This window comes from Pseudopipra pipra, chromosome 6, assembly GCF_036250125.1.
Source record: "Pseudopipra pipra isolate bDixPip1 chromosome 6, bDixPip1.hap1, whole genome shotgun sequence".
In the NCBI taxonomy this organism is placed as follows: Eukaryota; Metazoa; Chordata; class Aves; order Passeriformes; family Pipridae; genus Pseudopipra; species Pseudopipra pipra.
This window is the reverse complement of record NC_087554.1, coordinates 51,071,194-51,095,428: the sequence shown is the minus strand read 5'-3', so window position 1 is coordinate 51,095,428 and position 24,235 is coordinate 51,071,194. Positions and strand designations below refer to the sequence as shown.

At 34.7% G+C, this 24,235-nt stretch overlaps 1 protein-coding gene across 4 annotated transcripts in view; it reads right to left on the bottom strand.

Moving 5' to 3' along the window:
• Positions 1-24,235, bottom strand: part of PAPOLA (poly(A) polymerase alpha) — a 44,744-nt gene that overhangs the window by 13,566 nt on the left and 6,943 nt on the right. For all 4 annotated transcript variants that reach the window (XM_064659100.1, XM_064659101.1, XM_064659098.1 and 1 more), the window contains exons 2-15: positions 22,031-22,201; positions 21,360-21,426; positions 19,954-20,035; positions 19,379-19,488; positions 17,285-17,338; positions 13,758-13,869; positions 12,451-12,540; positions 12,218-12,356; positions 10,684-10,756; positions 9,100-9,220; positions 8,085-8,169; positions 3,574-3,627; positions 2,686-2,805; positions 1,222-1,331 (exon numbers count right to left, since the gene is read on the bottom strand). In XM_064659100.1, coding sequence (XP_064515170.1) covers positions 1,222-1,331; positions 2,686-2,805; positions 3,574-3,627; positions 8,085-8,169; positions 9,100-9,220; positions 10,684-10,756; positions 12,218-12,356; positions 12,451-12,540; positions 13,758-13,869; positions 17,285-17,338; positions 19,379-19,488; positions 19,954-20,035; positions 21,360-21,426; positions 22,031-22,201 — 1,388 coding nt within the window. The remainder of the gene's footprint in view (positions 1-1,221; positions 1,332-2,685; positions 2,806-3,573; positions 3,628-8,084; positions 8,170-9,099; positions 9,221-10,683; positions 10,757-12,217; positions 12,357-12,450; positions 12,541-13,757; positions 13,870-17,284; positions 17,339-19,378; positions 19,489-19,953; positions 20,036-21,359; positions 21,427-22,030; positions 22,202-24,235) is intronic.

Sequence of the window (24,235 nt, the reverse complement as noted above, 5' to 3'; positions counted from 1 at the left end):
TTAAAATGCATATATTCAGACAAACTTCAAGAATGTAGTGCAAGGCAATCACATTCAAAGTTATAGAAGTAAGTTTAGTCTTTTCAGATCAAAAATCACTGACAAGTATACAAGTGAAATGTCTGTTTAAAACAATAAAAGACCTGAGAAACTAACTTCTGGATTCTTTTACTCCTTCAAAGCAGCAGCCAAGGTATTATGTCTTTCCTAAATTCTCAAAAATTAGGATATATCTATAGTTTCATCTTCACCAGTTAGAATCACAAGAAATATTCCACCTCTCAAGAAAATAAAATTCCCTTTGACTGAGAAAGAGACATCCCACTGCAGCTATATACGACAGTAAAAAACTTTGAAACCTTGGCATGATTTATAAATATACCTATATACTTATTACATTCATGTGTGAGAGGTGGAGGGAGATCTAGGTGTCCAATTCCCTTGCTTCCTCAGACTTACTGAGTCTTGGAAATCCAGAGACCAGGGTTGCATTAGGTAGCACTTGAACCTATTCCTTTAACTCTATAAACACAGAATACTTGAGCCTCAACTGTCATTTGTTTAAAAAAAACACTGCAAATTTATTAGATAAACCTGTCAAAGCTATTGTTCCTTACACCCTGGAGAGTCACAGTCTCCAGCTGTTACCAATTCTTTCCTTACAAACTTCTTATGTGTGTTCCAACTTACTTTTGTGAATCAAAAAGTAAATACAAGAAAAAGTCAAAAAGCTTTTCTGCACTGAGTGTTGGGCATGAAAGTAAAAGTTATTGAATCAATTATCTAGCATAAAACGCCATGGAATAAAAGATGTTTTGTTAATCCACTGATAAATTAGGCTTCACCAAATAACAAAAATATTTAAAACTATACTCAAAATTTTTGAGGTTAGGATTGGTAGTTCGCATATGCTAATTTGTCTGTTCAATAAAGATTACAAAATAACGTACCACTTTTAGTAAGATCTGAAGATGCGAGCAAAATTTGTCACTTTTAATGAAAACAGAAAACTGTTAGTCTGAAGTGTCTAGAAGAATTAAAACTCATTGAAAATGTGTTTCTTAAATAATACCTCTAACTCCTTAGCTGAATCCTTCTACTCTCTGTCCAGATACAATTCTACTACTATTGTGAACATTATGAATAAAGACTACATTTTGAACAAAGACAGTAACTTCAACAAGTTTATCAATACCAGAACATATAGAAAGCAAAACTCACCTGTGTCTGTAAAAGACTGAATGTCGTAGGTAAGATCAACACTTAAGTTTTCAGAATTTTCAGTTTTCTTAAACACCAACCCAATCACCCACATTGTACGGTATTCTTCCCTGGAAAATTTTACATAAAACAGTCATGTAATACTGGCAGAATTAAGTAATTTAATAACTTATCTGCTGCAAGAGACAAGAGTTGTACATTTTAGCTCCACTAGCAATGGGAAGTTAGCCATAAAAAGACAAAAAACAAAACTGATTTAACAACGTCTTTTTCATTCATGATATAAAAAAAGTCATGAAACAGTGACATTTATCCCCAGCAAATGAACTAAGATCATCAGCAGATTACTTCATTCAATTGTGCTCCTGCATAGATTCTCTTGTGTAGCTACAACCAGTCATTGCAACTATTAAGAGATCTTCAAGGAATTAGAATCTATTTCCCAACTAAGCAACTTCCATTTTGCCACCTAAATGTGTCTTCAATGCTTAAATTTCTTAGCTGTAACTGCCCACACATTCCCCTTCACATGGGAAGGTGAATGAACATACCTGGTGTACACTGGGAAGATGACCTTTCCTAAAAGTGTTGCTCATATCAAGTCCTCTGAAATAAGAGCTAATCAGAGCCTGGGATTATGCAGGCAGTTGTAGCTGTAAAATGGTGCTAAGGATTTATGTATCTAACTTCTCAAAAAAAAAAAAAAAGGCAGCACCATCCTGTCACTTGAAGCACTTGATGTGTGGAAAAGGCTGTGTGCAAGGCAAAGAAGGCTTTCTCATATCCCAATGAAGACAAATTTCTTCCCCATTCTTATGCTTCATACAAAAATATGATTCCTTATGAATTAATTACACCAGAAATTACACTAGAAATAAAATAAATTCTTGAAGAGTTTTTAGCCCCCACACATCTGCAATTGCTGTTTTGAGTGGGGGAGGAGAGGGTGGCAGAGTGGGGAAGGAGTCAAAAAAACATTTAAAATCCTGAACAATCTGAATATTCTCTCCACTGTTTCCACAACCTGACAAATTCTTTCATCAGTCATTATTATTTCAATGATGTGCATCTCAACTGCTAAATTTTATGACATTAAATATACTTAAGTTACTTAAGAGTTTGGTTCTACAGTGCCTATGTTCTACCCAATTCTCAGTGCTGCCTTGTAATTAAAACAGCATCAGATAAATAGCAGTAACTCATACAGATTATTAGCAAGAAATTATGTAATTAATACAGTTATTAGCAAAAATATATTTTTCCTTATTTTCTGGTTTCGAAACATTCTTTAACAGAATAGAGTAGCTAATTCCACAAATGGTACTTGAGAAGAGCTTAAGACTGTTTGCCTTTAGATGCTGTCATTAAAAATTAATACTTTTAAAATTCCATAAAAACAACTTTTTAATGAATTTGTATTGAAATTAGCTCCTCCCTATTACATGAAAAAATGGCTTTGCTTACTTGTCAGGATTCTCCTTGGGTGCTGGGAATGACTGTGGATTCACATGAGCCAGTGTAATGAATTCATTCTTCTCCAGGTTTCCAACTAGAATACGGATTTTTGATTCCACCAAGCCTACCCTGTATAAATGTCATTCATTAGCAAGATTTCATTAATAGGGAATAATAGGGTATCCAATATCATGTCTCAGGATAAAATCCCCAACATTCTCATTATACTTATATTTGAGACTACTAATGAACTAGCGCATATGTCAGATTAATTCAGATCAATAAACCCAGTGAAGGTGTTACAAAAACTGATGCAAGTGAAGCTTAAGAATGCCCTGCAGCTCTCTCTATGGCCTGGTTTTACAAATGGAATTAAATAGCAAGACATTATGCATCAAGTAAAGGGCAGTCAGCAAGAAATTACTACATATTTATCCAGTATTCTTTTGGCTTTAGATGAACTTTAGAGTTGAAGAAATTCCCAATACTTGCCAATCTTAAAATTTCACTAATAAAAGAGAGCAGAAACATGGGTAAGGGGAATTTTAGTTTTGAGAAACAGCATTTCAAGTGATTGAAAACATCTCCTCACACTGCTTTTTAAAAAAGCGCACTAGGCATTCATAAAATAAATGTGACGGTGACGTTAAGCAAAAATTCAAGCAACAGCCTTCACTTCCCGGTTTTTCGTTCCTACAGTTTTTTCAGAACTCTAAACTCCATCCATTTAATTTTGAAACATTGAAGCTCCACTTTGTTTCACTACAAAGACACTCCATGCAAAAGATATTCCCTTGTATCGAAGGTCGGTGGGAGGGAAGAAGTGCTGTTTTTATGGTTTGTTGGGTGTTTTGTTTGGTTTGGTTTGGTTTTTTAAGTAGCAAGGATTATACTCACCATTCTAGTCGCTGTTTTTCTGTCGGTGCACTTGCTAGAAGTACAATATAATGCCTTTGAAGATAAAGACAATATGCTATTCTATATATCTAAGACTAGACATTCAAACCTTAATATTAAATTGCAGTAAATTATACACTGAAAAATATAGATTATTATCTTATGTACATACCCTGCATTAAATTAAGCATTGTTAAGTGGAAAACAGGACTACGTCCTAAGTGTGTGACTAACAGACTTTTCAAAACATTTCAGAGTTTAGGGCCATTTGGAATTACACGGTATTACCAGCAACCTTAATACAAGGTTAGGAATGCAGCACTGGCTGTAAAACACTACAGATATTTCAATACTTAATGAGATAGGAGATTTAACTGACTATGAGTCAAGAAAGAACAGTTGTTCACAACGACCTATACATGTCAGTTGTCTTAGTCGTAACATTATTTCTGAAGAGTTAGAAGATTGGTTAGCACACATGAATTTGTTTAAAGTCAAAAATAACACCATGAAATGTGGTTTAAAAAAAATTATATCTACATTTGAGAATTGTCTGAAGACACTTATCTGAAACTTCATAAGGAACGTTTCCTCTGATGATAATTCTTAAGCTCTCAACTATATTCCAGGATAATCAGTGTATACCCACTGTGAGTAGATTTCAAAGAAATAGTATACAAAGCAAGAATGGTATTTTAAACAAAGAAGCCCAAGGACAGTGGAATGGGAGACCGTCACTTTAAACCTGAGTTTGTAAAGAGGGAGATGAGGGAACCTTACATGCCTACAGACAGGTTTTTCAGAAGCTTAGCTGGGAAGTCTTTAACATTCTAAGTCATCCACTATACTGATATGGCATGTTTAGGTACCTTCAGTGCAGGATTTAAAGAACAGTAGTAACATGAGGGACTAGACCCTAGTACACACACCTCTCATAGAAAGGAAAGCAAGGTCAATGGCGGTCAAAAACTATGGTGTAGAGTCCTCTGATGCTATTACATGCCTTCAAATCACAACAGCAAATCCAAATCAACAGCTACATGTTTCTGTACTTATCTTTAGGTGGCAAGAGACAAAACCCTGCTAAAAACTACAGTTCTCTGCTTCAGTCACAGAATGTCAGTGAAACAAGAAATGGAAAAGAGACACTCGGAGAAACTTCTTCCCTGTTCTGAGAGATATGAAGATAAAATGCCCTATATGTTTTTTTGCATTTTGTCAGTATTAACTGCTTCATAATAAAATAAGTAAGGGTCCTTTACTCAAATTCTGTATGAGAAGTTACTAGTTTCTAATATTGATTTTTTCTAAGGAGTACTCAATCCTCCATAAGATTCCTACATCATACATACAACACTTGCAGAATCTTTAATTCAGTAGTAAAGACATTTAAGCTTTTTATTGTTTTTAACTATGTACAAACAGGAACAGATAAATCTCAAATCTGCAAGTATTTGAAGAAACCAATTTTCCAGTTACTTATTAAAAGCAGTTCTTTGAAGCATTCTGGAGAACTATTTAAAAAAGACTAATTTGGTTATGTCTATAAGTCTCAACTAGTTAGTAGGTACCTAGAAAAAAAATCCTAAGCCTTATTTATGAAAAAATAAGTAATGATTAACTATTCTTGCTCAAATAGTGCTAGCTGAAAAAAATAAAAGATGCAATTTCTCCCCATTCCCCCCCACCTGTTAGTGCTGAGAGGGAATTATTCAATGGAAATATCCTACTGCCATTTTTAGTAAAAACAAAATAGCATGAGCTGTTAAAAATTATGATATACTTAGTTTGAAGAGTCCAAGGTATCACTGCTAAATTTTGCAATGAAAAGACTTGTTATAAGTTCCTCATTTGTATTGTTATCACCAAGCATATGCCTAATTCAGAAGTACCTATTACTTAATTATAAAGAAGGTCTTAGGTTAAGTTTCTACCTCTCAGTGATGACTTTCAGATGTTGGGTATTATTTTGAAGTATATGGGTTTGGGTTTTATTGTTTGTTTGGGGTCTTGGGGGTTTTTTTTGTTTGGTTGGTTTTTTTAGAAATTGATGGTGTTTCTCAGTGTCAGTACTGTTTTCATAAAAATAATCTCATGTAGATAGTATGGAATTGTAATACACTATTAACACAAGTATTTCTAAAAAAAACCCCAAGTTATAAGTCATACTACTACCTGGGGAAAAAAAAAAAACAATTGAGAACACCTGAACGTGTTCATTTCAATTTTTCTTTATTATCTGTCCAGGAATTATACTTCATACAGTACTTTTAAGTCCTATAAAGCCAAGTGTTCAAATCACCCTTTTTAAAGATATAATTATATTTTACTTATTTAGCAGTGTATCTCTTTATTACAGGGAAAGAACACGCAACAGCTCATTAAATGAGTGCTATTTCTCTCAAAATTACACTGCCCTCTTGGTCTTAAGCTGTAACTACTTCATTCTCATATAACAATTGATACTCATGTTATATCCATTTGAAATTATTCTTGTCACTTCCATAAAGTGTAAAACACCGTATCTAGCACGTACATGTTCTTTGTTGTTTTTCCCTACATCTGAAAAATTTAAACCTACACGAAGAGCAGATAATACATGTTGGAACTCCCTAACTCCAAGTAATTGCTGACATTTAAAAAATTAGAAGAAATAACTAAGAGCAGATTTCCTAATTTTCCCAATTTCTAATCTGTTCCTACCATACAAGTATGCAGTAGCCCATCTTTTTCCTTAGTCACAGACCATCGAAGTTTATTTTAAACACAGATAGCAAGTCAAAAGTGTTTATGAACAACAGATATTTAGCAACTAATTGCCATTGAGAGTGATATAGATTATTGAAGCTATGCTTTCAGAGATTAAAAGAAATGTTTGTCTTGGAGCAAGGGTAAGATGTTCTCTTATCTGGCAGAGCACTATACACTGCTATGAATTTCAGCAGAACATGCCAAGGCATCTACAATTTAAACAGGAGAAGAGTGTGAAGAGGGGAAAAAAAATTCAAAACATCTAGCTTTCAGATGGAGATTTGACCAAGAGAGCCACATTTGCTGCATACAGATGACTGCATATAAAGATCTATTTTGTAAAGGTTACTAACTAAAGCTTTAAAATTAACCTACTAAGAGAAAATAGAAAATATTCAGCAATTTGAATTAAAGCAAGCTCCATAATACCATTCCACAGCTAAAATAAATAAAATTAGATCAAGGAAATTTTGCGCAAAACAGAAAACCTGGATACATAATGTTAAGCAAGAGAAGATTTTACTGCTAGAACTGGTAAAATGGCTAAGGTGGTACACAAAAAAACTATGTTAAAATAGAGATTATTTCAAATGACATTAAATGCTTCCTATCTTTTCCTAGATGTGAAAGAAACAAAGAAAAGGTGCTAGGGAACTTATTAGCAAACTCTTGAGCAGAAACTGATTTGTCTGCAGCCTATTTTTACTTAAAAAAAATAATATAACTCAACAGTACTCTTTTATGTGTATTCAAATTTAAACTCCAAAGATCAACATAAAAGCCATCCAAACGTTTTAAAGTTTTTATCATGCAAAAGGTATAGAAACAAAACACAGACACATTATGAAGGTCATCAGTCTCTTTTAATGGGGGAACTGTATTTTTTAGATTAGTACAAAACCAACCAACCACCCAACACAAACAAGTGTAAAATATATTTGCTCTTGATTCAAGAAAAATGGGTCTCCAATTTCAACTGAGGGCAAAGAAGATGTAGTCCAGATTTTAATAATCCATATTTATTGTAAAAATACAACTTTCAGCAACTCTGTATACATTTAACAAGCTTCTGCCCCACAAGCATATTACTAGAAACCCTAAAAATGTTAAGTGTGAACTTCAGTATTTCCCTTAGAGACATTACAAAATCAGAAAAGCTGGGTGTGAAAAGAATTAATAAAGATCCAAAAGCCTTAAGCTTTAATGAAAAAAAAACCTTAGTAATAACTAGTACATCTCGTAGTTAGTCAACACAATTGCAAAAATATCTTTTATTATCAGAGTGAACTGTTGACTATATTGACAGAAGAAAACACAGTTTCATGTACTTATTCATCTTAAATATTGACCTTCAGAATAAGTTCTTTTAACATCTTTTTTCCTGGGAGGTAAGACCCATTTTTAGAATGCTTACTGACAGCACTTAAGAACATATCTGTTAGTCAAACCAGCTGATACGTCTTCAATTTTACTGGTAGCATACCAACTGCATAGTTAACTGCTGACATTCTAAATATCTGGTCAGGGACTAACAGGTTCCTGAAATACATGCTTAAGACTCAAAAAAGTACCTGAGGAAATTATTCACTTTCTGAGAGAAAGGACAGTAACACATTCACTCTCCCACTTAATAGAAAAATCCTAACAAAACATTTTGGACATCTAATATATGTATATATTAAAGATCCTGTGCTACAGAGCATTATAAGGTATTTCAACTGATAAACTTAAAATATTCTGCCATGCCATAAAATACATACTTGTACTTCTGAAAGAAGTTTGGAGCTTCAAAAAGTTTGGACCACTCTGCCTTACTCAGCAAAATTTCATCTGTGATAGCAAGACCTAAATTATAAAAAAAAAAAAAATAAAAATTTAAACTTTATTTTAAAAAATACAGTTTAGTACCCAGAGCAAAGACAGTTTATTAACTTGGTAAAGGTTACTACAAATTATTTCCTCCCTTCAAATTCACAGCAATTTATCAACAAGGTTTACAGTCCAGTCATACTTTAAGTGGTCATTAGTTATACAAATCATGTGATTAAAAAAACCTCAGTAAGGTCTGTGTAGAAATGTATTTTAATTCAAACTGATAATTTCACATGGTTTTGCTCTGCAGTGTAACATAGCTCAATTTAACCTTTTGTATATGCCACAGTAACTACTTAGTTTAAAGAACAAATATATAGTTTTCTTTACATTATTTGAATCACCCCTTGTGCAAGGCATTGTACAAGGCAAAGTACAGTGAGACAGTAAGGTACTGCTCTGGTTGAGAGAACTACTGGTAGTTGCTCCCTGCATCAAATCTACTTCTTGCTTTGATAACATCTTCTCTTATCTGCTATAATTATTCAAGTACATCACTAGGATAAATCCAGAGGACTCATCTTCGAGCAAGTATAATTTCTCATATCAGGCCTAAAAACAGGAATCAACTGGAACTACTACACTTATCATCCATGTGGTACAACACAATCTAAAGCAGTAAAATAAAGTTATTGTACGATTAGTTCTAATTTTCAGAGCACAAGGCATTCTATTTAATTACCTCAGTTTCTAAGCATGAAGGACAGATTTGCACAAGTGTCTACTAAATTTGCAACTCTAAGCATTGTTAAGCCTAACAGGCCAAGCTCTAGTTCCCTCGAAATAGTCTCATGTCAATAAGTTATTTAACATCCACCCACCTCCCCCCTCACAAAGCATACCCACAATGAAACTCTTTTAAATCTGTCTGAAAACATATAGAGAGCATAAGATAATACTTACCTTGTTTAAATTCCTCAACCATGACCATCCGTGTGGAAACGGACACATTGTACGTGGAGTTCTGCTGTGGGTATGCTGGTGTAATTATAGGCATAAGATGGTACCTATCACTGGGGTTTACCTACATATAACAACAGCCAATCAGTTTTCTTCAAGCACACATATCAGTTAACAAATTTGGATTTCTCCTTTCACTACAACCAAGTCTTAAGTTCTAAGAGACCTTAGTTTGCAAAGCAAGAGTTCAAAGAAAGTTTAGAAAACAGGATAATGGCTTTCCCAAAGGACATTATTCTGAACCAACAGTGATGTGGGAGGGCAGTAACCTGTCAGCACATCAAGTTGCAGGCATTTCTGAGTCCTGAACAGAACAATTTCCCTCTTCAATAGAAATTAGCTTGTGACCATACGAAACCAAGGATACCTCATCAGCATATGAGCACCTTCTGCAGAATGACTGTCTTCAGACCTTGCAAAAGATGTTTTATACTTTATTTCTGCAACATTACTGAAAATTAAGAGCCAATTTAAGAAAAGAGGCTCTAGGCAACCTGACAGAAGCATCACTTGCATTAACGTATCTTTTATTAAATGGCACACAGGGTAACAAAAAAAGGGACACAACATACACACAAAAAATACATTAAAAATATAATTAGGTTAGCAAACTTGTAGAAGGTAGATAAAGCCACCATTAATTTAGCCCACTTTCATTAGCTACTACAACACAGACAGTTCCCGTCACACACTGACCTCACACCCCCTATCTCAGGAATAACAGACTCAAGAACAAGTTTTCAACTGTCTCATGAATTTAAATGTGAACTTTTGTCAACCAGCAAAAAACAGATTTGAAGTACAAAGGGGCATACAACTCAACCTCTGATGCTTACACTAGTCACCAAAAAAAAGATTAGTTGAACACCAACTATTCTATGATTGACAAAACAGCATTGAACACACTCATGCTATGCCCTCCTGAAACCTCAGAATGTGAGCCGTGCATCTGCTGTGAGCTGTTTTATTGACTGTCTGAAGGACGTTAATGTCCAATGTCTTTAGTGTAAGTGCTACAAAGATGGAGATCAAATATTATAAATAATATACAAAGCAACTAGAAGACTTCAAGTTATGATCTTCTTTGGTCCAAGATGAAAAGAGACATTGCTACAACTATATGGAACCAAACCTATCCAGGTGTGACTGTTGCACTAAAGTGAATTCAAAATACTTGCAAAAGTAACAAGTTTAAAGTCATAAGCAAACCATTTTAAGATTAGCAATTTTTCAAAAGTGCATTGATTTAAGGCATATATCTAATTATGCTTAATTTTTATTAAGATCAGCTATTGCAAGAGTTGGGAGCAAATAGTACATTGTTCAGCAAGTGTGCTTCAAGCGTTCAGTTCAGAAAATTAGGGTAAACTTTGTTCCATATTCAGGAGAACTAGAGGTTACTTTCGAAGAAGATATAACACCACAACATTAAGTTTAATAAACCCAAAATGAAGTTCACCTAGGATTCTTTAAGCAACCAAATTTATTGTACAGTGTGACTTAGAGGGGAAAAAATAACACACTAACCCTTGGGTCCCATACAGGCAAATTAAGATTGCATTCTTCTGGCTGTTTCAATAGCACTGGATTTGGCCATTCCCTGTTCAAAAAGATTGTAGCACTGAATAAGACTATTGGATACAACCATGTATGTTCAACAAACAATACTTTTGAATGCGATCCTTCTTAACTCTGCTCTCAATATAAACCACCATTTCCTCAAGACCAGGCTGGTCTAACAGCGGTTGTTTAAATAAGCTGTACTGCTGAACTACAATACAGCAGCTATTAGCTTCTCCAGGGCAGCAGAACAATGAATTTTCTGTCTTTTATAACTACTGGTTTAGGTAACTAAGTTAAACTCCTCTAAATTCTTCCTAAAATATAGCAATCAAAGAGAAATTCCTCTGTGAAGACTGACATTGGGTCCACCTTCAAGCTAGCTGTTTCATGAGCAAACTACAGAAAAAACAGCCAGCACGTTTACAGCATCATAGCATCATTACAAACCATATGTATTAAAACAAAATTATAACCAAGACAAAAACCATGTTGAACGAAACACTAAAAATAACCATTCTGTTCTTCAAGTTGTCTTACCCCCCTGAATAAAGCTATCTTCCTATAAAGAGTACAAGTCAGTTAATCTCTTGGAATTTGTACATTAATGCTCCTACGTTATGCATGTATAAAATGGACAGAAGTACAAGAAACATTAAAAAGACCCATTACCATCTACTATTTAATGTGGGAAAAATATTACTTAACACTACATACCTCATGGAGGCTATAAAGCCTATGAATTCGAGACAGTGCAAGTGTGCAAATATCTTCACATTAAGAAGAAAAAACACTATACTTGAAGTAAAGCAACACCTTGGTATAACACCTTGGGACACAACACAGTGTCTCATGAAGAATATAGGTATCCAGACATGGTCTTTCAAGGAAAACAGTATTCATTTGTAATCTGCGAAGTTCACTTTTGTCCCATTCATTCTAAATTTATTTAGAATGTTCCCATCAGAGTTATTCAAACGATCTGTCTGAGGTAACTGGCTCAAGAGTATGCAACTGTATGTAATCCTGAAACACCCGCCACTCCACACTAACAAGATTAAAAACTACATTTTTGCCACTGCTCCTGCTAAACTGCATTTAAGCTATGTGCCTAAACCAGATACTGGCATACATCCTTTATCAATTAACCCAGCACCCAAATGTTAAGAGATTTTAAATTTTGAGGTGTCTGCTATTATTTTGAACTATATTAAGTATTTTACCTGAAGATTAAAGTTGAGTTATAATAAATACATGAGAAAATTTTAATTAGGAACTGGGTGGTTTCGGTTTGGGTACTTTAAGAACAAGATATGTTGGATGACTTATTGAAAATCTCAAGTGAACACCTTTCTGGTGGCAAGAACAATGCTTCTAACTATGGTCTTAACCTGGTAACAGCTAAAAATAGTACCATAAAAACAGGACTAAAATTTAGTGTCTACAAACAATTTTATTTTAGTTTAATCTAAATTAAAACAAAACAAAAAAAAAAACATACCATTTAGAAAATACCAAGAAAAATTTATGTACAAGAGTTGATGCTATTGCATTTGGATAAAGCTGGCAAGTTCTTGCTACTAGCATAGCCCAGGAAACACCGCCAAGGAAACCTAGTATATTGGAATAGATGTTGTGGCCTGTGGATTGAGAAGGAAAGAGATAAAAAGAGAGATATCAGTAACCAATAAGAGGTAATGAAAACTTCACAAATTTTGGAATAAAACTGCTTACGTTTTGCCCACAGTTTGATAGCTCTCAGTGTTAACCTGAAGTTGTCAATGTTTGGTACTAGATGCAGAATTTCATCGGTTACCCGGCAACCTGCAAAAGAAAGAATCCATTATGATTGCTGCCTCCTATCAAACTTTTTAGATCAGCATGCTGGAAACTCATCTCATATTCTGATCACTTTTGTTTTGAATTAGAAAACTTAACATATTTTCATTTGACTTTTTCTTCATTTTTCCAGCAGCACTCAGGTAGACAATTCATGTGTGCGTAACTAGTTTTGGACTGCTACTTGATTTTCCGTTACTTATGAACTGTACAAGCTGTTGAAGAAACAAACAAGTTCTGCTGCTATGTGAATACATGCAGTTTATCATAGAATGCACAGGCAAATTAGAAAAGGTATGAGTCTTCATGAACCTACAGAAAACCTGCTAGTCATAGGTCAAAGCTTTGAATTTATAAGAACCGGTTAAAAAGAATAGCTTTTAAACATACGAGTTGTATCGCTACTATGGGATATTTTCACACTTAAGAGTCACATTACAGACAGCAATATTAACTGCTTGACTTTTTTTTTTTTCTAATCAGGAATAGTTTTTCATTGTTACTAAGTAGTTGCAGAGAACTGTTTGTAAGAAAATAGTGTTATTTAAGACTAAGGGTTCCTTTCAAAGCAAGTAAGGGGCAAGTATGAATTCTAGAGACTGCACAGATATGAATTTCACAAAACAGTATAAGCAGCTGCAATAATCTCAAATCAAGTTTTTAGCTCATAACAGAAATCAGTGATATCTCACATGCTCCTCTTTCCTACCAAGCTGCATCCAAGCTGAAGCCCCTACTATCCTGTATGTAAATTATCATTTTTTAAGCTATGGTACTGTAGAGAAGTTAAGGTTACACAAATTAGTAAGCTACTGAAGACCTGAATTCAAACTGATAAGGATTTTGATATGTCCAATCTGAAGACATTTTATGTATGTTTATGCACAATAAAATATATACAAATTAAAAACTAAACACATCATTATTTACAGAAATAGGTAGTGCTCCATACAGAAGTCTTGCAACTCCCATTAATTTCTAGAACCATTTAATAACCAAATAAAATTTAAAAATTATAAACAGTCTGGCCAACAAGAAACAATCGTTCTCTCCAAAAAGATACATAAAACTGTCTACAATTTTATTTCTAGATATGAAGCTGCTGTATTTTCAGTCAAGTCCATAACTACTGTATCAAAGAACTTAGGATACTTATTTTAATATTAAACAAGAAGTTGACACACAAAACCATACATACATACCATTAAGACTTCGTATGCATCTAATGTCTAAATTTTTAAGTAGGCTGTCGTCTCGTAGGTCTAAGTCTTCAGGAATAGTTTGCAGTGCTAATCTTGCAAACAAAATATCAATCTTAAAAAAACCAAAAGAGATAAGACATTAGAAAACTGTTCTTCGTTCTGTAGAATTACTTCTATAAGTCATTTTCATCAAGTTTACTAATAAAAACAGCAGTCTTCCCAGTACAAAGAATCCCTTTAAATAATACATGCTAACATCCTTCACAGACATTAAAAGAAACACTTTTAGATGCTTCATCTATCTTTTGGCTCCTTTTCCAAGAGGATAAAATACACATTAAAATTTATATAGAACCAGGACAAACAAAAACTATATTGACTGTTTTTATGTAAATAAAAATCCTTTGGGGACAAGCACCACTTCTAGGTCCAGAATATAAAATTCTACCACATCAGAGTAAGCCATGAAAACATAACCCTAGTTTTAACCTAAATATTCTCAAATATTCCAGAGAAGAATTCTAGAGAAGACTGAGGGGAGACCTCACTGCAAACTTCAACATCCTCATGAGGGGAAGTGGAGGGGCGGGTACAGATCTCTTCACTCTTGAGACCAGTGACAGGACCTAAGGAAATGGCATGAAGTTGAGTCATGAGAGATTTAAGCTGGATATCAGGAAAAGGTTCTTCACCCAGATGATGGTTGGGCACTGGAACAGACACCCCCAGAGAAATGATCACAGCCCCAAGCCTGACAGAGTTCAAGAAGCATTTGGACAACATTCTCAGGCACATGCTGGGGTTCTTGGGGTGTTCTGTGCAGGGCCAGGAGCTGGACTCAATGATCCTCATGGGTCCCTTGCAACTCAGCATGTTCTATGATTCTATGAAAATTATCACTGAATTACAGAAGAAGTAGAAGACCTTTCCCATCTAGCCCTGTAAAGCACACACATAACTAGCTGCCTCTGTACAGGACCAGTATTTATGAGGAGTCTACATATCTGACTACAGAAAACAAAGGTCTGAAAATTCAGCAAGCTGCTGAGCAAGTGTATACATTTTGAAATTATGCACAATTTCTTTGCTATTACTTCTAAAATACTTTACACCATAACAGCTTTTCTAGGCCAAGAACATCTGAAATACTATTCAGCACTGAGCTAGAGTTTTATACTGCCCCATACACAAGGACACTGCACAGAGTGGAGAAGTCAGTCTGCCTTTTTATCAGTCAGTTGATGATAATACAAAGCACATAACAGCAGCCTGTCTGGTAGACAACAAGGTCACTTCACCAGATGAGGCTTTTAAACATAAACTGGTATCACTTGACCTACAAGACAATGAAATATCCAGTGCTATTGCATCAAGAACAAAACTGGTTTAGTTATATTAAAATTATTTCAGATAAAATGAAGCTGAAGATACCTTAAAGACTTTTTTGTAGGTACTCAAAACTTTGCATCTGCCTGTTACAAACTATGAAGCATTTCACAGAAAAGTAATATCTAAAGTATTCAATGCATTTCTTATTTTGAAGTCCTTTATAGCTGGTCTTATCAACAATCTGCATTGCAAGCAGAAGTTCCTACTTAAGTCAAAAGTACTACTTTTCAATGTAAAACAAGTTCAAAATTAACTTCAAGTTCTGCTCTGATCTCTAGAAGGTCTAGCACTGAAGATTCAAAGCTCATTAACAATAAAAGGATTTTTCAAAAAAAGAAATTAATAGTCTGTCCTATGTAACTGGGGGGACGAGGAGGAGGCAATCAGTGTTCTACATGAAGAACAAAACAATCAAGAAGGTCGTTGTTTATTTTAAGCAAGAACACAAAATCCATATGTAAAAACTGGTATTGTAAAAAACTTCCGAAGTTTTACTGAAAGGATCATCACAAAACTAAACTCCTTTTCCTCACTTCTAATTCCTGACACGTTTTGTCCGGATTCACAAAAGGAAAATTAAATTAAAATCTTTTGATACTGACAAAACTGATCATCACAATCATCAGAAATTGTGGTTCAACATTTGTATATCCTGAGAGTGTGTTTGCCATGAGACAGCGTTCAAGACCAGAGAACTCTCATGCACTGTCAGCAACATGAGTTTAGTCTCAGTCATAAGCCTAAGCCCATCAGAGCCCATCATAAATTATTATACTGGAACAAGATACTACTTTTAGAGTAAACAGTCCCTTTTTTCCCCTATTTAGGCCTGTACTTTGAAGGTCGTGTTTTCAGTAGGAGACACAACACTGGCTTGAATGCAAATAACTGGGGGAAAAAACCAAGCATACAACAAAAAAACCAAACTTACCAGGACAGTTACAACAAGTTTATTCATTTATTCATTATTTAGAATGTATTCATTATTTAGAATGAATACATCAGCTACGTAAATAGAAAACAGATTCTCCAGAAAAATGTTTCTAATACCCAACTGTAGATGGACAGCAATAAAATGGTTGACTCAGATGCAGAATCACAGGCTAGGTTACTGCGCAGTATCACATTTCTCTGCACATCGCTTTCACTGGGAGAATACATCTCTTTGCCTAAGTGTCAACTAACACAAATGTTGATGAAAAGACATGTTGATGAAAGGATTAATGAGGGCAAAGGTTCATCTTCCCAACACACAGAAATTGCCAGTACCCTAACTATGACCATTATAACTGCAAGGCAGAAATTTAACTCAGAGTGGGAGAGAAGGAACTGTCCCATCTTGCATACAATACTATCCCATGTTATTTGCCAGAAGATTAGCATGGGAATTCTTTCCCCACTGTAAAGTACCCCTCTTACGCCCACCAGTTACTAGTTGATGTAATCCAACTACAAGTCTGATGAACTGTATAAATAGTCCGTGTTTTTGTCTTGTCCCAAAAAAAGATGACATATTGACTATATAAGTCTGAGAACCATTACCAGAACATTATTCCTGTTTTCTTAGAAAAAAAATCAAGTTAAGCAAGTTCAGCGCTCCATAACAGATGATCAATCAGGCTTACAGGCACCAAAACCATTGTTTTGGTCATGTGTTTACAGACACATGAAGAGATCAGGACAAAGGGGATACCCAGCTTGCCTTCAGTAGTACATTTTTGAGAACTAATTAAAGACCACAACTTCCTATAATGTAAGATACTGAAACACATCATTCATGCTTGGACAGTTAACCATTAGCAGTCAAAAAATTATTAAGGCCACACTATGAATATAATTTCTATTCAATGTTACCTCTAAATAATGCCAATACCGGTACTCTACAGGTCAGTAAACTAGTCAGTAGAAGTGGGTAGCAGTGCCAAAAAAAGAACAAGGAGATATTCTGCATACACCTTTAAGTCCATCAAGAAAAAATTCTTCCAGTCTTAAATCTCCACACAACTGAGGACTGATGTCAAGCACTTGGGTATGAACTTAAGAGTCACTTAAACAGCACTCATATTAATAAATGAGTTATAAAGATCTTAAACGTTTTAACCATGTTCTACCAAAACAAATTAAAATATGATCTTTACCTCTATTCCATCAAAACAAAGTTTAATAACTGGGACAAAAGCTTCTTCAACAGCCTGGGGGAAAAAAAGTTATATTTTATTTTAAGTATAGAGAACATTTACAAACAATAGCTACCAGGTCTAAACAATTATAACAAAACGCTACTTCTGTTTTCAGCTTGATTTTTGTTATCAATGTCTTTCTCCACTTTTGAGGATTTATGCAGTAAGCACTAACCTACTACGTGCTGCAGCTGTAAAAATGTTCATTATAATCCAAACTTGTACCAACCAGCTCTGCTGATGTTACCCCAGGGTCCAACCCTCTTTCTCCCTACATACAGGACATGATGAAGCATCTTTTACTCCTCACAAGTATCTCTAAGTATTCCAAGGCCAAGCTATGGGGATTCTTAGTCTAAAAGGCCTCTTATTTCTGTTTCTACAGGCAGTATTTTATGAGAAATGAGAAGAAGAACTGTGTAACCATGGAGTCTGACTTGAGATTAGTTCAGATGGTAGAGCATGGTGCTAATAATACCGAGGTCGTGGGTTGGATCCCTGTATGGGCCATTCACTGAAAAGTTGGACTCCTTGTGGGTCCCTCCCAACTCAGAATATTCTGCGATTCACTTGCAACCAAACTTGCAAGTCACCAGTCTCCAGAGCTTGAGCATCTTTTCTAAACATGGTAAATAATAAGGTACTTTTACAAACAGTACCCATGATGAAACTCTAGGACTTCACATTTACTCTGCCATCAGCTCTGAATACCATTTTCCTGAGCTGAGCATCCAAACTAAATGCAGATCTGTAGTACACTGGTTTTGTAAAAGCTAAGAATACTGCCTAGCCTCGAAATACTATAAACTAGTATACACTGTTCCAATAGTGTTTCAGTTCTTAACAAGAGGAGGAGACAATGTTAACTTAAGGTTAAGTTAACATTACTGGTTGGCAGGATGAATCCTAAGCAAAACACCAAAGTTCACAAGTCTCTCACACTCACTCACTAGAGCAACCATTAAGAAAGTCTATGTTCCCCAAAAGATGGAAATGTACAAACTTTCTTAGAACTAGCCTGAATGATTTAAAAGTGTTGACTCCCCAACCTAAAAGTTATTTGCATCACTGCAGAGCTACACTGAACAGCATACATACCTTACTGCCAAATCATACATTACCTGGAGTTAAGAGTTTACAGTAAAGTTGAATGTAAATCTGAAAATCTGAATCCTCTCAATTAAAGCATGTGGATTTAAAGATTACTAGAAGTGTTCAGATAATAAAGCATTCAAAACAGTTGTTTCACTGCACATAGTATTACCAGCAGATGTTTGCACTACCCTGGGAGTTACCAACTACAGGATGCATAGAGTGGAAGAATGTTGCAGACACAGTTCCATTTATTTTATGAGAGCAGGACTAAAAACAAAGACTTGCCAGCAACTATCTTCATCTATAAAAAAAGAATTGCAGCACCAAAAATTTACTCTGAGCCAATATTGAGACGATTAAAGCTCCCACCAGTTTGCCTAGCAAGGCTTGTCATTTAGATATAACAGAAACAAAATACTGTGTATACTACTGTCTTCCACTACTGCAAAGGAAATCTTCATTTTTACACACTAAAAATCTTGCACAAACATCTAATAATGAGACACACTAAAAATACAACTTCCCTTTTCAAATGCACAGCCAATATAAAAGGTTTAGTTAATATCAACCATTGTAACTGGTTATATGAGCACGAAATTATAAGAAAGCAGCATAAAACCTTCATTAAACACACACAAGTTTGGAATGATCCTTTTCAGTCTAACATTTACATTGGTACGTGCCTGCTGCTAGAGAGTAAGCAGAAATTTTGCCATACCAACACACATACTAGGAAATGGTTCTGCCATCCAGATTTTTAAATGAGTGTCACTATCAAGTGGGAACAGAGAAAATTCGGAAGAATCTCTATTTCAACTCTGGTGATAGGCTTTGCTGCAGGTGAAGTAAAAATCCACTGCAAGCCTTAATACTAAAGTTATAGTTACTTATTTAATGCACCACTGTTGACTTTTCCGAATCCTCAGGTGAGTGAGCTGTACCAGACATTTCACATACCCTCAGATCTTTCACTTCTTCTTGCTGTTTTAGTTTTTCATAAAATGATGTGAAAAAATCACTTCTTTCAACATGTCTTGGTGCAACACACAGGGCATCAATATCAGCACCTGAAATTGTTAATTAGCAGAAGTAAATTACTCAACACTTCACATGCATGGAATGCCACCAATAGACAATTATTTTTTCTTTAAATTAAACAAGAATATTTCCTTTCTTATCATGTGGAATGTTTTTTCTTTGGAAATGCTAAGTCAAATGAAAAAGGTTTATGGCCATTAAACATACTGAACACATACATACACTCGTTTCAATTGCGGAACATTTGTAGGAATTTTCAAAGAACAAAACATAAGAATCTAAGTATACAACTTCCTCTATTTTTAAATAATTTCCAAATTTTTTGTCTGTTTCTCAATCCATGATAAAAATATAATATAGGAATATATTTCTTTTATTTATAATGAAGACCATATGGTTGACCAAAAAAACGAAGAAATAATGCCACCTCAAAAGACAGCAAGATCAGTCATTAGCTCAAACACACAGATTTTTATCATAAAAGTAAATGTTACCTTTTGTATGAACCCCTAATCGATAGGATCCAAACGTAAAAATTTTTCCTCCAACGTTTTCTATTACAGACTGTGGAAGATTCTAAACAAAGCAAACAAAATTGGTTATTTTACTTTAACAAGTTTTAACAACACACATAATTTATTTTAAAACAAGAGGAAAAATATTCCACAAAATTTACACTGTTTAACCACTGAAATAATAACCTCATTATTTACAGAAAGGACTGAGGTACATTTGCCACTTGGGAACTACTTGTAGCATCTCAACTACATTACATATTACTGCCATAAACCTCATAATTGTTCTACTAATTCTACACTTGAGGTGCAATAGCTTTATAACATTACAGAGGTCAAACACATTTTGCTTCACTCAGGCATTTTAGATTGACTCAGAAATTGATGATGGATTCCAATTCAGAGCAACACAAAAATACTACGTATAATATTGGTGTTTATTAAGTTACTTCCAGAGACACCCATACTATATAATAGTCTTTAAATAAAAATTTGTGTTTGGGAGAGATATTTATTTTATGTTCAGATTGTTCAGGTACATCTATTAAAAGTTGCTAGATTTGTATAATCTATAAAACTTGTTGAATCCACAGTACTGTGGGCAAAGAAGTTATCCTTTCATAACAGGATATAATACTATAACCTGAGACCCTACATGAATGGCTACACAGCGGAAGATAAAATAAATCGAAAATTGTATTTTGCAATGTATATTGATTAATTTAAGTAACTTCCAATTTTACACCAGGCATGAAGTAAGTCACTATTTTGTTTTCAAGGATCAAGACTAATATAGCAGGGCTGTTCCTGCCTGTAATCTTGTTCAGAAGTGTACAGAATAAATAAAATCCCAAGTATACTCAGAGCAAAATTGCTTTAAAATTTAGGCTTTTATTCCTAAAAAAAAAAAAGACACTTTTTTGCAAGCCTATAATCATTTTTAAAAAAATGGGGGGGGGGGGGGGGGGGCAGAGGTTACTATAACCTGGCAAAAACACTAACAGCATTATCAGTCTACAAAAGTAACATTACAAGATTCACATTAAAGAAAACGACCACAGACCATAAAGATGCAAGAAGTACATTTTAAGATCTAGTACTGTCTCACAAAGCCAAACAATTTAAGCATATACTTAATACAGTACTGTATGCACGAATTTTGACAGAAAGTCAAGTTACATCTATCAGTTTCTTCCTTTGACAAGGTTCTACTTTCAAGGGATAATGTTGCCTGGTAACAAAAGAATCTACACAAAGATGGTATTTGTTTTCAACCCCAAATCTAAGGTTCACCCCATTTAGACTAGGAACATATTTTAGAATTATCTTCCTAGAGCAGTCATAGAATCACAATACAAGAAATTCCATGTAAAATACATCCATACCTTGCTTTCACTGATTTCCCGTATCCATTCTTTTACCAAGTTATTTAACTTTCCCAAAATCAGAATCCTATTGATAAAATAGCAGAATCACAGGTCATGAACTTAGATGAAACTAGTAGTATTTTAAGACTTTGATCATCATTACACAATAAGTCAACTACAATAATACTGCCGATCTAATTACAGATCTTTTTATATATATGTAGAAACGAAATCCCTTTTAGAACATTCCCATTATATTCCCCCCTCCCTAAAAATATTCAAGTGATTTAAGCTCAAAAAAAAACGCAAGCATGCAAGGCATACACACATTTTAGATATATGAATTCTACTCATTTTCAAAATAAAACTTTAATTCATATAACACATACATCTAAAAGAACAGTGAGAAGCAGTACTGCAAGAAAAAAAACCTCTAGAACGCTTAATAAGTATAAGGCCCACAAAACAGCAATGATGGGGGAAACATGCAAGCCAGCCTCTAAAATTTAACAGTCAATTTAATTCTCTTCTGTGTTTTGAGGTATTCCTCTTAAGGTGAGAAAAAGAGCTTACAATTCCACTAGGCTTTCAAGAAAGCATTTGAAAGAACCCAAACACACTTGGGGTTCAGCACTCAACCACATGTACCTCAAGATAGGGAAAAAGCATTGTTAAGAGTGTTTACTCACCTGCGTTGCAGCTCTTCTTCCTCTTCAAATACGCCATAAGGTTTTAGGGTTTCAATTAATTTCTGGGTAAGCATGCAGTCAAACTCCTTGGGGGCAGCTAAACTGATAGGTGAGGTAATGCCATAATGCTTCTGTAGTTGCTGTGTTTGTGATCCCTGGGTTGTAACGGGACTAATAAAGGCAATTAAATAAAGTTACTGACAGAAACAAACAAAAAAAAAATTAATTCACTTTTTCTCATCAGAGTAACAGACAAAAGATAGATACTACAAAAATAAAAAGTTAAGCCTAGTGTTAACATTCACATCCTACATCAATCTGTGTTAAATCTGTGCTATTAAGGACACCAACAGAATTACCCTTCTCCAACTATTAATACTGATTGCAGGGTTACAAGTTGCTATGAGTCATTTTCTTTTACATCGGCTGACTTCACACTCTCAAAACAATCACCTAAGTAAGGAGGTTTTAGTATATTTTGAGCCCATCAGCATCATACATTGGTTTTAAGCTGACTTCTCTGCTGGCTACCATAACTTGGTCAGTTGGACAAAGTCAGCTCAACCTATGTTGGCAATATTACATATAGCCTTGCTTCATGGAGGGCTGGGCAAAGGCTATTTTTTAATTCACATTATGCATTAACTTTTTTTTCCTGGATTTTTTTTTTTCATTCTACTTGGGCAAAAGCTTTATCATCAGTTTAGGCTTCTTCAACTTTCATTAAGTCTGAAGCAAAAGAGAACCCTTCATGTCAAAAAATCAAGCTGACAGAGTAAGTGGAAGTCCCACTCTTGGGAGGCATAACATTCCTCTGCATATTGCTGTAATATCAGTCCTTTGTGTTTACAAGTATTATATAAGATTTCTTTCATACATAATGAGAAATATTTTTATCAGGCTAACTATGTATTACATGTGGAAAAACTACAGTACAACTTCACTGACAATTTGCCACCATCATCTCCTCAGGATTTCATTCCGCATTTCCATAAAGTATTTAAAAAAAACACCTAAACTTAAAATTTCTGGGAATCAACAAAACATTGCCATAAGTTAAATCCACTCTAAAATGAATCTAAGTACGATAGTTTGTTTGCAATCAAAAATTCAGTCACAATGCAAGTTTCTCACAAAGCAAGTTCTAGCACATCTGCCTCTTTGCTCATTAGCAAAAAAACCACAACACATGAGGAAAAATATGCTTAAAAAGTGTACATTAAAAAAAAAGTAATCATGGGGAGTGAGGCAATGCCTGGGAACGTTATTTGATATTGCTTCCTTCAGCTATGAGCTTTTAATCACCTAATGAAGACTTTGATAACAGCTGAACAAATCATACAGATCTTACAACTTAAGGTATCAATGAAAACATTTTTTAAAAAAGCTGTTCAGATTAATTATATAAAACAGTAATTCAAATTAAGGACAAAGGAAGCCACTAAAACATTTTTTTCTCTTAAAAAAATTTTAGGAATGTCAACACAAATAGTAGCTTCAGCCACTTAGCTGCCTCTAAAAAAAGAAGTCTGAAAACAAAAGGTCTCAGTATATAAACATCCTTTGGGTATCTTGAATATTTTTACTTATACCACAAAGCAAGCAGTTACATTTGAACTACAATTTCTCCCCTTTTGCCAACTGCTAATATGAAAAAATAAATTTGCTTTTAAGATTTTTCAGTTTACTTTTACAGGTTTTTAAGGCACTGATATAAAGCAATCAGTATTTTAGCTTTGTGTAACAATTTCCTTATGGTCTGACTGCAATTTTTACACATTCATAGCAAGAAACTGCATCCAATTCAACAGATATCAGACTTCATTACAAAGGCTGGTAAAACACGGTCTGGCAGACCCTGTTACTAGATTTCAAAAAAGACTCAGTGCCACTCAAAACCAGATTCTAGGAAGCTGACTCCTGAAGTCCACAATGCTGACAATGGCCTCTGTCTTCCACCTGCTTGTAAGGGCCATAATTCACCAATTCAAGAACTAATAACTTAAAAATAATCTTTTACCTTGCCTATAAAATTACAGTACATAAAAGCCAACCAAACAGCAGATCTCTTCCCTGATCTGGTGTACACAGAGCCCTGGGAGTGCAAGGTGCAGCTCTGCCTTTGCAAAACATCACAGCGCCGCGACTTAAACTCCTACAGGACCCACCAGAGCTGGCCAAGGGCACAGACAAACTTAGTTCACT